At 49.2% G+C, this 12,447-nt stretch overlaps 1 protein-coding gene across 1 annotated transcript in view; it reads left to right on the top strand.

Annotated features, from left to right (window-relative positions):
• The window catches only part of EFCAB8 (EF-hand calcium binding domain 8), a 53,847-nt gene that overhangs the window by 29,113 nt on the left and 12,287 nt on the right, over positions 1-12,447 (top strand). The window contains exons 13-21 of the mRNA XM_025039720.1: positions 263-414; positions 2,288-2,425; positions 3,157-3,270; positions 4,526-4,753; positions 5,516-5,586; positions 6,346-6,550; positions 7,428-7,634; positions 8,755-8,889; positions 12,220-12,441. Of these exons, the coding sequence (XP_024895488.1) occupies positions 263-414; positions 2,288-2,425; positions 3,157-3,270; positions 4,526-4,753; positions 5,516-5,586; positions 6,346-6,550; positions 7,428-7,634; positions 8,755-8,889; positions 12,220-12,441 (1,472 nt within the window). The remainder of the gene's footprint in view (positions 1-262; positions 415-2,287; positions 2,426-3,156; positions 3,271-4,525; positions 4,754-5,515; positions 5,587-6,345; positions 6,551-7,427; positions 7,635-8,754; positions 8,890-12,219; positions 12,442-12,447) is intronic.

Here is a 12,447-nt window from a genome sequence, read left to right on the forward strand (position 1 = left end):
GGAGAAGGCCCTGCAGCCTCTAGCCTCTTTCTGGCCTCCTCTCTTGCCACTCTGGTCCCTACTCATGGGCACCTGGGGTGGCATGGTGACACATGCTCTGCTTGGCATGGTAGTGGAGGGGCCTGGGTGGGAGAGGCAGAGGAATGGATGGTAGCATAGCCCACCCTGCCATCTGCCAGGCTTGGCTGGGGTCTGAGGCCTGGCCTCAGGAGAAGGTCCCAGTGTGGGCCCCCAGCGGCTGATATTCATTTTTCGATTCCAGTAACTGGTGGCTATGACCCTGTCATCCGCCTGTGGAACCCTTTCTTCTCGAAAAAGCCTGTGTGGCTGATGAAGGGTCATCAGACCTCAGTGACGCACATCCTGGTGAACAGCAAGTGCAGCAGCATCCTCTTCAGCATCTCCAAGGACAAGGTGCTGCCTCGTGGGACACCAGTTCCTGTTTCATGGCAGAGATGCTAGCCTTGGGATGATGACGTAGCTTGGCCAGCCAGGGGGCCAGCAACTAGAAAAGCCTGAGGCCCAGGGGAATGGCGTGATCTCCCCGCCCATGGTCTCACACCTGGTCTAAGTCCTAGAGGGAAGTGCCCCATGTGGAGAATGAGGAGCCAGCCTGAGCCCAGCTCTAAGCGGTCCAGCAGAGCTGGCTTCATGGGTGCCCAGCCTTGCTGCTTGCTTTGTGGTCCTGTGCAAGGCCTTTCTCTTTTCTGAGTCTCAGTCTCCTCATCCACAGAATGAGTAGAGTGGTTTAGAGAGCTGGGGGTGAAAGAGCAGTGTCATGTCTGGCACATAGTAGGTATACAATACATGGGAGCTCTTCCCCCGCCCTCACCCTTCCCTTAGAACCAAATGTGCACCTCTCGCTCTCCTAGCGACCCCTTCTCGACGGCCTTGGCTGTCAGGAACTAACCGGGACTTTCCTCAATGTCCAGGGATCCCCAGCTCAGGGCCCCAGTCCCTTTGCTCTTCTGCATCTCTTGGTTCGGGGTACTGGGCGGCTCTGGCCAATGAGGGGATGCAGCCATCGGTTCCGGGTGCCCTCTTTCAGGGGACAAGTTTGAAGTCAGTAACTGAGAATTGGCAGGACCCTTCTGGTCACCCAGGCTACCCTTCCCAACATATCGTCACACCTGCTATTGTCTGGAATTCTCCTGGCAGCCCTGGGCATCATGGCCCCTGCTGAAGATTCAAGGCTGGAGCGGGGAGGGGACAGGGACTAGCTTGCTGAAATCCTCACGGTCAGCGATGGGCAGAGCCAGGGTGTGGACTCCAAGTCCATGCCTTTCCATCTGGCTGCCCATGCCTTTGAGCCATGAGCATCATGGTAGGGCTTCCCTGAGGCCTTTCTAGGGATAATTCCTCAACTTGGAATGAGCTTGAGGGGGCTTGGTTGGCCTTTGGGGAACAATATTGGTAACCGCTCTCTGTGTCTTTTTTTTTTCCTTTACCCACTTCACACTCCCCCTATTTCCCTATATTTGACCCCCTTTACCCTGTTCACCTCTCCCCTCCTCCCGCACCCCCTACCCTCTGGTAACCACTAGTCCATTGTCCATGTCCCTGAGTCTCTGTTTGTCCTGTTCAATTGTTGCTTTTAGGTTTATATCCCACACATAAGTGATCAGCATGTGATTTTCAACTTTTTCTGTCTGGTTTATTTCGCTTAGCAAGGTTATCTCGAGGTCCATGTTGTCGCAAATGGCAGTATTTCATCTCTTCTTATGTCTGAGTAATAATAGTCCATTGTATACATATACCGTAGCTTCTTTAGCCAGTCATCTATCGTAGGACACTTTGGTTGCTTCCATGTCCTGGCCACTGTGAATGATGCTGCTATGAACACCGGTGTGCAAATATCTTTTTGGATATGGGTTTTCAAGTCTTTGGGGTAAATACCCAGTAGTGAGATTGCTGGATCAGAAGGTAGATCAATTCTTAGTGCTCTCTGTATCTTACCTGGCTTTGCTTGAGGAGGTTGGAGTGGGAGCTGTGAGGGTCTGTAGGGTCACATGCTGCCTTGCTTGGTCCTCCACCATTGAGCGCCCACTGCTCGAGCAGGGTAGAGGCCCTGGCGGAAGGCTGGGGGTGAGGGGAAGAGAGCTGGGCCTCAGTTTTCTCATCTGAATGTGAGAACATCTCTGTTGTAGGGTCATGATCCACGGCAGACACTTAGCGTAGTGAATGTTCTTTGGAAGTGCTTGCGCCGTGTGCCCCTGGCCCTGCTCACATCCCAAGGCCTCCGGTGCCAGCTGCATCTCAGCCTCTTTGCCTGTTTCCTACCCCTCAGAATATCCGCGTGTGGGACATGCAGGACTACATATGCCTCCAGTCCTTCTGCGGGAAGCTTTTTGCCTTGGGAAACTTCCCCATCACCAGCGCCTATTTCCACAAGAATGACAACACCCTCATCTGCAGTACCTATTCAGTGAGTGCTGCGCAGGAAGGAGGTGGCGTCGTGGCTGCCTGTGGAGGGTGGCCACACTGGCAGGGGACACATATGTCAGCTTGTGCCCTTGGCTGGCTCTCCCCAAGATGGCAGATTTCTCGAGAAGGGGGGTTGTGTATTTCTTAATCTCTGATGAATGCCAGACTGGCTGCCAGCATTCGTTGAATTAAGTAGATCTTTGAAGTTTATTTCTGGTCATCAAACATTATCAGCCCCCTGCTCTTTGTTAGGAGCAGAGAATATATTCATTGTACACTGTCCCATCCCTTCAGGAACCTATGGTGGAGAGGAAAACAGATAATTTCAGTAGAAAATGCAATGTATTATGATGGAGATGTATGCTAGGTGCTTCATGGAGCACAACGAAAGGATCCTTAGCCTATTCTGGGGTGGGGTAGTCAGGGAAGGCTTCCTGGAAGAGGGGATACCAGATTGAGGCTTTGTGTTTCTCAGAAGTTACAAGAGGGACCTTGGACTTTGGGGTTCTAGGAACACTTGGGTATAGGAGCCCTGATCTCAGGAAGTGGGGAGCCATGAAATAGGGGTGAAAGGTCTCAGCAGGCATGCTGAGGAGCCGAGGGGCCATGCTGAGCCAGCGTACAGTCAGGATGTGTTGACGTCTCAGTTTATTGGAAGTTTCTCCCTGGGGCCAGTCACTGAGGGCAGAGTCCTTTGGACTGTCCAGCTGTCTGCCCCTCTCCTTACTACAGATTGGGATCCTTAAAGGGTACATGGAGACCGAAGGGCCTGAGAAAACTGGAGAGAGGAGCACGACTTATGGCACGCCCCTGTGCGCTGTCCACTACAGCAAGATTTTTAAGCAGGTGAGTGGGTTGGAGCTGGTCTCTGGGGCTAGCGGGAGTGCCGGGTGACATGGGGAAGGACCCAGACCTCCAGATGTGTCCAGATTCAAGGGGCGGTCAGCTCAGGGGCAGGGTGGCGTGGAACTCTCACAGCTGCGACGGTGGTCGGGGCAGCAGTGTGAGGACAAGGAGTCTGAGGGGCTAGCCCGAGATGAAACTGGAGCCCTACCACTTGGTTAGCAGATTGTCTCACTCCTCTGAGCCTGCGCACCCCTGGCTGCTGCCTCAGGTCGGCTCTGGATAGTGAGGCTTCTTTACACAGGGTGTGAGATAGAGCACTAGGGGTGGGCTGCTCTGCAGGTTCCTGGGGTAGGGGTGCTGTTCCTGGGCATCATTTTCCAGGGAAGCCCTACTTCAGCTTCGTCCACTGTGGGAAGGGAGGGAGGCTCAGGGCGCGGGCAGCACCCTAGTCCTGAGTAGAGACCTCTGGGCTGGGCAGGGCAACTGGGCACATGGTGTGGGCACATGATTTTTGAGGTATGGGGACAGAAAGGGCCCTCGGGCTTTCTGCCCACTTCCATTGAGACCCCGTTTCTGTCCTGGGCTCTGGGCAGGGCAGGCTGTGTCTCCTGTAGAGGTGGCCTTGGTCCACACGAAACCAGAGCTCGCCTCTCAGCACTTCTCGCTCATCCTGGCTCCTGGCACTGTCATCCTGCCTACCTTAGGGCTCTTCGGTGCCTTCAAGCAATTTGAACACCCACACCCTCCAACTATTTTGATGTCCTCAGCAGGAGGGTTGGTGTGAAACAGCCTCACCTGCTACTGTTGCACCTTAATCCTTGTAAAGGCAACAAATGTCACATTGAGTGGAGTGACCATCTTGGCTCTCGACACTCCCCTTCTTAGGCTGCAATTAGTCTATTTTGTGTGTTTTTTCCTCCATGAGTAAAGATTAGTTAACAAATGTTTTTTTTTTTTTCTGAGTTAGAGATTATTTTCTCTGCTCAGATCCTGATAAATGCCATTTCTGAATTAAAGCGTTTACCGCACCAACTCCTTCTAAAAGAGTTGTGCCATGTTGCATTGCCTTGTGCTACAGAGTAGAGGAAGAACCGTTTTCAAGAGTGGCTAATCCTACAGCAGGGGTCCCTGAATGCCTGTCTTCCCAGTGTATGGAGGTGTGGCTGGGTTAGCCTCAGCCATGACAGATGGGGACCGCCTTTGGGAATGGGGGCACTCTCCTATGCATGAGCCCCAGCCATGTGCTCCCCTGCAGGTGGTGAGTGGCTGCATGAGAGGCATGGTGAGTGTGTGGGAGATCGTGACAGGCAAGAGGATGATGGAGTTCTCAGTGACCGGTGACCAGCACGTGGAGCTGACTGCCATGTCCCTGGATGAATCTGAGCGGTGCCTGCTCACGGGTTTGCGTGACGGCACCATAAAGATGTGGAACTACAGCACTGGCGAATGCCTGCTGACCTTCCCCAACCCGGACAAGCTGGAGGTCAGTCTGGTCCATCAGCTGGGGCTGGGGGGCTCTTGAGAAGCAAAGCACAGCTCCTGTGACCCTGGAACCCACTATTTTTTATGCCTCCCTGAAAGGCTGTGCACAGAGACTGCCTAGCTTCATGCCTCCCTGAGCCTTTGTGTCCCTGCGTATAGATAGGGAGTGGCATCTGTCCTTAACAAGTATTTGACAAATGTTAGCTACTCTTGCTTTTAGTTCATTATCACTTCTTACCCCACATATGAGAACTTGGGATAGCATTTCCAGCACTGGCATCGGGTGATTCGGAGCCACCTATGCTTACCCCTATTTAAGAAATGCCTAACGTGGTTATAGGGGCAATCTGTGAGTGTGGCATTGAGCAAAGCCAGCCGTTCTACTTCGGGACTTTAGCTCATCAGTACTCCCTATGGCACAGTCCTTTAACTCACTCAGAAGGAGCAGCTGGCCAAAAAGCCAGTGGTTTGAGTACTGATCCAGATCCGATCACTCAGTCATTTGACCTTAGCCAAGTCACTTGTCTGTTTTCCAGTTATCTCCTATAAAATGGACATGGATACTTACCAAGCTGCTACTTCCAAAGCCACTAAGTGAGATAATAAGATGTGAGAGTACCCTGGGAAATATATGGTATCACCTCTAGGGAATTCCCATCACATGGAGAGCTTTGACTTCTTGCTTGTTACATTAGGAAGACATTCATGACCCGGTGCCATCTCTGAGGTGCCTTAGTGTTCTGTTTTCTTTTACCTTCAACAGATTAGTGGGATCGTCCATATGAACAAAGTGTTCTACGTGACGGGGTGGAGTAAGAGAATCACTCATTTCATGTGCGTAGCAAGGGTGCGTGTGGGTAGATGAGGGCATCTGACTATCCTCTCTACTTCAGATGGGTTCTTCCATTCCTAGCTTTGGTGGTGGTTGGAACATCAAGCAGGAGATTAGTGGTGGGTGATGCCCAATACTTCATCCGCTCATCCATCCATTTATTCATCACTCCTTGAGACTAATATATTCTAGCCAGGTGCTGGGTATGAGCATAAACCAGTCTCTATCTCGCCTCCTGGAGCTTCTACGGGGGATGCAGATGCTAATCAAATAACTTCATTTATCATGATAAATTCTATGGAGTGTAGGTTTCTATGGAGGGGAGACAGAAATTTGGTTTAGTCTCAGGCATGGTCAGAAAAGCTCATCCGAGGATTTCGTGGATGGAATGGGATTTGAAACATGAACAGGAGGGGTCTCAGTGAAGCGGTGAAAGGCTTGGGACAGGAGGAATATTCCAGGTAGAGGGAAACGTGTGTGCAAGGCCCCTTCCTCTTTGGAAGGCCTTTCTAAGGCCAGGCTTTCTCCTTCTCTAAACCTGAATCCTTACTCAGGTGCCTGATTCTGTTAGATTCGTTTATATAAAGCCCCAGGACAGGGCTTTTATAGTAGGCACATTATAGGTGCTTAGTAAATGAGGTCAGTGAGGCAGAGCATCAGCCCTGTTCCAGCACCTGAGTGTCTCCCTGTGAGTCAGTGTTCTCCCCATGTGGGCATCAAGGCTGAGCTCTCAGTCCTCCTGCCTCTGGCCGTGTGTGCAGGTTCCACAAGACCAAGCCGGTGCTCCTGTGCTACCACTGGCAGACCTTCCACAGGGAGGATGTCCTGAGCATGGCCAAGTACCAGAACCAGTTCCTTGGGACTTCTTCTTACAACGGGGACATCATCTTCTGGAACGTCAACATGTTCAAGCCCATCCTCAAATTCAACGCCTCCGAAAGCCCCTTGCCCTTGCTCCCTAAGAGGGTATGGTCAACAGGATCATGCTTCCCTTTCATCTTTCTCTCAGTTGTGGGCCAGAATCACGTGGGGCCTGGGAGGTAGGGAGCAGCTTGAGAAGTAGAGGGGACATTGGTGACTTGTTCTGGAGGAGCTTGAGACCTCGGTAGGTAGGTGGTAGTTTCTATAATTATCCTCATTTGACAGATGAGGAAACTGAGGCACAGAGAGGTTAGGCATCTCGCCTAAGGTCACACAGCCAAGAAGTGATAGATCAAACCCAGACAGTCTGACTCCAGGGCCTGGGGGAGCTAATCTCGTTCTCTCCAGTAGATTATTCTCTCCTTGAAGGTGGATCACATCTTACCCATCACTACTACACATTATCACTCTAGGCTCACTAGGCTCATGGCAGAGACTTAGAAACTCATAGAGTCTCTCTGAATTACCTCTTTGCAGATTAAAACTGGAAGGGCTTTCGAAGTCACCTCATCCAGTAATTTCCATACATGTTGGGGAGAGGAGCTTGGAGACTATTGCAGAGCCTTCTCCCAGAGCAGCAGTTTTGTTGTTGTTGTTGTTGTTGTTTTTTAAATCTATTTTACACTTTGGAGCTTTCCTTAAGATTAAAAACAACCTTAAAAATTTGGAAACCACTGTCCATTTTAGAAACAGGGAGACTGAGTCCCTCAGGGGAGCAGTTTCCTGTGTGTGGGTACGGAGAGCATTAACAATTGGCCCAGGGAGAGGGTCAGAGGCTCTGGTTCAGCAAGGGTGCTCGGTTTTGGGGAGGCATGCCCTGGGCACCTGGAGGGCCCTGCGCTATGGGCATTGGGCCGGGGAGAACTTGCATGTTTCTCTGGGACATTGCTGTGCCCCAGGGGCTGCTCTCTCCCTGGCATAGGTGCAAGAAAGAGATGACTGCTCTCCGGAGAGCCACAGGCCCAGCAAGCCCTGTGAGGAGAAGTGGGCACATAAAACCTCCAGGTGGCCCCTGGGCCCCAGCACCAAGACTGCGACCAACACCCATCTGAGGAAGAACCTGACATCGGCACCCCCAGTGATGAGACACCACAGAGACAAGGAGCCAGATGGGCCTGCGTCTGTGAAGGTGGGAGCCAGAACCGAACCAGGCAGCCACCCTCACTCTATAGCCACCTGAGTCTGCCTCTGATGTGTTTGCTTTCTTATTCAGAGGTGCTTTCTCCAGAACACCTTTAGGTCTGTCAACTCACTTATCTTGAGCTTTTTGGACCAGGCAGGGCATCTCCCTGATTAGGCCCCTAGTATCTAATGCACTCTGCTGCCTCAAGCCTGGGCATAGTCCCTTCCCAGAGCACAGCCAATACCAGAATCGATGTCTACAAATCCAGAGAACCTACAGCAAGAGATTAGATCCTGGGCTGCTTTCTCAGTCCTCCAGCTCACGTTGCCTTGGCAGAGATGAGCCATGGGGCCGCCTACCTCCCAGAAGGCCAGACTCCCAGGTGCAGGCAAAACACTTCCCTCCTCCTTTGAGCCCTGGTCTCTGCCCTGTGATTAACCCTCCCAGGCTTGACTGATGGTCTTATTTTTTTGGGGGGGGAGAAGGGGCGGGGGTTAGGGAGAAAGAGCAGGGGCGCTATTCTCTCCCTACTCACCAGGGGTGGTTTGGCCTCAGACCCTACAGAGAAGATGTGATCTCTTGTGTGGAGCTTGGGAGCCAGTCATATTGTCTCCTCAATTGAAGTCTGATTCTTATTCCTGGGACCTGAGGCTTGAATGAGAAATTCCACCTTGCCCAAACACAGTATGCCCATCAGGCACAGGGCAATCTAGAACTGGATCTCACATGACTTGCTAGGATGCAGTTCTGCTGTAAGGTGCAGATAGTAGATATTTCTATAAGGCACTCATGCCATCTCTGAAGTATTGGGGTTACACCACTGCATTCAAATCTCCTAGAGCAATGGGTATATATCCCCTTTTATCCTCACCTTTAGCAACGGTATCACTTCTAGGACAAAGGAAGGATCTTCTCCAAAGACAAACTCAGGTCTCTGCCCTTAGAGCTTCTGTGTGTCTTTAGCTCCAAGATCCATTAGACTCCCAGCTATACCTTTTACAGGGTGGTGTATCTACTAAGTGGGGTTGGGGTGGCCACTCTTTCAACATCTGCCTCTGGTCTCTGTGCCCCCCTAGGGCAGAGAGACCCCCTTATGATGACCTGGGAGGCCCATTTTGCTTTCCAGAAACCTCTCAGCGCTGGCAGCGTCAAGCCGTTAAGTATGTCCTATGGCAGAAGGTCATTCCTCCAGGAGGCCGAAAGAAGACAAGGAGAATTGCAGAAGGAGATGCTCCTGAAGTTTAATACGTCGGTGGAGAAGGTCAGCCATGCTCAGGCAGGGTCTGGGGTGTGAGCCAGGGCTGAACAGTGGAACCGGGTTGGGAAATGCAGTGCTTTTGAGTTTGGGGGTCTGGGGCGGGGCAGCCTGGTTCCCTCCAGGGCCCGCAGAGGCATGATGATAATGGTACTGCTCAGGATTCTGGCTTCGGGACTACAGTGTCTGGGGGCAGCTTCTGGGTTGGGGAAGTGGTCTAGGAAGCGGAGCAGTGTCACCTCTTGGTTGCGGGGCTGGACTGGGAGGGAGGGGAAATGACATTTCCAGAATCCACTGTTACATGCCTTCCTGTGCCCTGCTAGGGTGTTTTGTATGATGCGTGAGGAGAATTGGGTCACCTCTGCTCTCACTTCCTCCTGTATTTTCCCCTTTCTGGCCCTGGATACTCCCTGCTGTGCTGTCACCCAGCCCCCACCTCCCCCAACCCGACTGGGTGACCCCTAAGGCCCATTCCAGCTTCAATCTGCAAAGGTAGGGTAATTTAGAGACTGTATGGGTTTCCTAAGTCCCTGCTAGGAACCCAGTGACAATCCAAATCATAGTTGTGTTAGGTGTGGCAGGGCTGCCCCCTCGCCCAGGGGACCAGGGTCTCAAGATCACGGGAGCAGTGCCCTGAAGAGCCGGGTCCTGTGGGCTGGAGCTGAGAGCTGCAAGTGGCTGGCCATCTTCTCTTCCAGGCTCTGAATGTGCTTTCTTCTCTTAAAAATGCCTTAGAATTTTTTTAAAAGTTAAAAAAATTTTTTTTTTTTTTATTTTAAATAATGCTAGTTTGTTAAAAAAAAGAAGCGTGTGTAAAGCAAAAAAAATAAAAGTCCCCTATGTGTCTTCCTCCCCAGTCTCATCCCATCCCAACAGTAGTGGTCACAGTCACTGCTAACAGATTGGTTTAGTCTTTGTCCTTTTTATTTTTAGAACAGTACTGTAAAATTATGCTAAATCATAGCTATGTCCTGCCACTTGCTATTTTTCTTTTTAACTATGTATCATGGATATTTTTTCACATCAGTAATTTAGACTCAGCTTATTCTTTTGTTAAATTTTATTCTTTTAAATAACTGCATGGTGCTCTATAGTTTAGATGTACCATAAACTATTCAGTCAAGCTTGCGTTGACAGACAGGTAGGTTAGTTCCAGTTTTTAACTTTTATGAGCCTCACTTCATTGGACATCCTTGCACATATATTTCTGTGCACTTGTGTGAGTATATCAAAGGGATGGATTCCTAGAAGCAGAATTGCCCAACAGACCCCATCCCTTTCAATCTGTGACTCTGACTGAAGTAGATAACTCAAAGCCCCACTTTTGGGGTTGGTGATTTCATTGTCAGGGCACAGACAGTTATCCATTGAGCATTTACCTCGTTTCAGGCACTGGGGAGACAGCAGTGAATAAAAGAGACAAAACCCTGTGCCCTCATGGAGCTGACATTCTCGTTAAGTGAGGCACACAATAAACTAGCTAGTAAAATAAATGGTGGGTCACAGGGCGAGCACCTACGGTGGGGAACAAGAAAACTGGCAACAGGGTAGAAAGTACAGCATGGAAGGTGGAGAGGGTGCTGCTGTTTTAATGGAGTGGTCAGGGATGGCTTCACAGAAGAGGTGTACATTAGTTTCTTCTTAATTTCTGCCATTCCAGTAGACAGAGAATAGCATTTGGGGCATATTTCTTTGGTTACTTGTGATAGTGAGCTTTTGTATATTTGTTAGACATTTGCATTTCTTTAATGAAATAAATGTCTATTCATATCCTTTTTTAGTTCTATCACTGTATTGATTTCTTGGAGCTCTTTATATGCTGTGGAAATGAATCCTTTTCCTGTTGTGTATTGTAAATGTTTTCACCTCATCTGCCCTTGTGGTATCACAGTGAGGCTTTAATTTTTATGTGGTCATTTTTGTTATATTTCTTTGTGACAATAAAGAAAGACGTTTGTTATCCCATGATCACAGAATGTTTTGTTGTATTTTCTTCTAGATATTTATAATTTTGTATATATTTAGTCAGGTTTTGTTTCATCTAAGTAACCTTGTATATGGTGTGATATACGAATCTAATTTTTTAAAACTGGCAGCCAGTTGTTCAATATCATTTATTGAATAGTTTATCTTTTCTCTACTGGCTTGAAATTCTGTCATTATTATATATTATAGTCTTCTATAATCAATTTCTGGACCTTCTCTTTTGTTCCTCTAGTGGACCTTCTCTATCGAATAGTTGTCTATTCTTGTGTGTTTATTTTGGAGTTTTAAAAGATGTGATAAAAGGCTTTATAGACAATGCAATTAGAAAAACACTGGAAGGAAATGTGTAAAATCTTAATGGTGATTATTTCTGGGTATTGGGATCCTGTGGGCGATTTATTTTTTTTCATCTGTCTGTGCTGTCCACATTTTATGCAGTGTGCCAATACACTTGCAAAAGTAGGGAAATTCTGGTCTCTTGTCTTTAATTTAGGGACAACTGGTTTTGTGATGCTGGCACTTGGGCCAATGGGAAGCAAGTTGAGCATTTTGTTTAGGGCCTCTATGACAACAAGGATAATTGAGATTCTTTTTTTTTTTTGGTGGTGGCAGCGACATATTTTGGGTATACGTAAGCTACCACATTGTAATTTCTGACTTAGCATGAGTGGGAAAGCCTTCAGTTTCCCCTGCTTTAGCCTGATTTGTTCTACGCCCCCTGACTGTGCTTTCTCTGCCTCACACGTGGTGGGTGCCAGGTGAGTAGCTCTCTTCACAGGCTCACCACGCAGAGTAACTCCCCACTGTAATCCCCACATGAGCCACAGGAGTGACAGGTAAGGTAAGACTGAGCAGAGTAGGGGATTAGCAAAGGGCAGGGTCCAAATAAGACTTGAAGAAGAATTTGGTTAAAATGATTTCTTGGCGAATGGTTGGAAAATAGGGACATTTCACTGTAGATATATATGAAGGGGAAAGATTTCGTCCTCCAAATCACTGTGAGTTGAGTTATAGGTCTTAGAAAATTTTGTTTGAGCCTCAGGACAAATCCAACTTGTATGTCTCCATTCAACAACCATTCATGGATTGCATACCATGTGTCAGGCACCATTGTAGTTGCCGAGAATAAAGTTGTGAACAACAACAACAAAAAGACAAATCTTGCCTGTAAAAAGCTCATAGTCTAGCAAAATGTTTCTGGTCATCAGGTAGGAAAGGTGGTATCCCATCACCATTCTCACTGGGCATCTAGGAAATTGGGAGACAAAGTCAGAGTGGTGACTTACCTGGGTGGACCCCTTAGCATTGTGTGACAGCAACCAGCTGAGAGGGCCCACCTCTCCTGCACAGATAATCTTCCTGAAGAGCAGGCCTCGCCTGCCATACACGGCTGCCCTGCTGAGCAGCTGCGCTGACGGCTACATCTATGCCTGGTCCATCCACGGGAATGGAGGCCTGCTGGGGAAGTTCTCCACAGACATCAAAGACAACGAGGATGTGGTTGTGGGTGCCATGGCCACTGATGAAAATGACCAGATCCTTATCACTGGGGATTGTAAAGGATACATCAAGGTGAGG

This window comes from Pteropus alecto, unplaced genomic scaffold (assembly GCF_000325575.1).
Source record: "Pteropus alecto unplaced genomic scaffold, ASM32557v1 scaffold45, whole genome shotgun sequence".
In the NCBI taxonomy this organism is placed as follows: domain Eukaryota; kingdom Metazoa; phylum Chordata; class Mammalia; order Chiroptera; family Pteropodidae; genus Pteropus; species Pteropus alecto.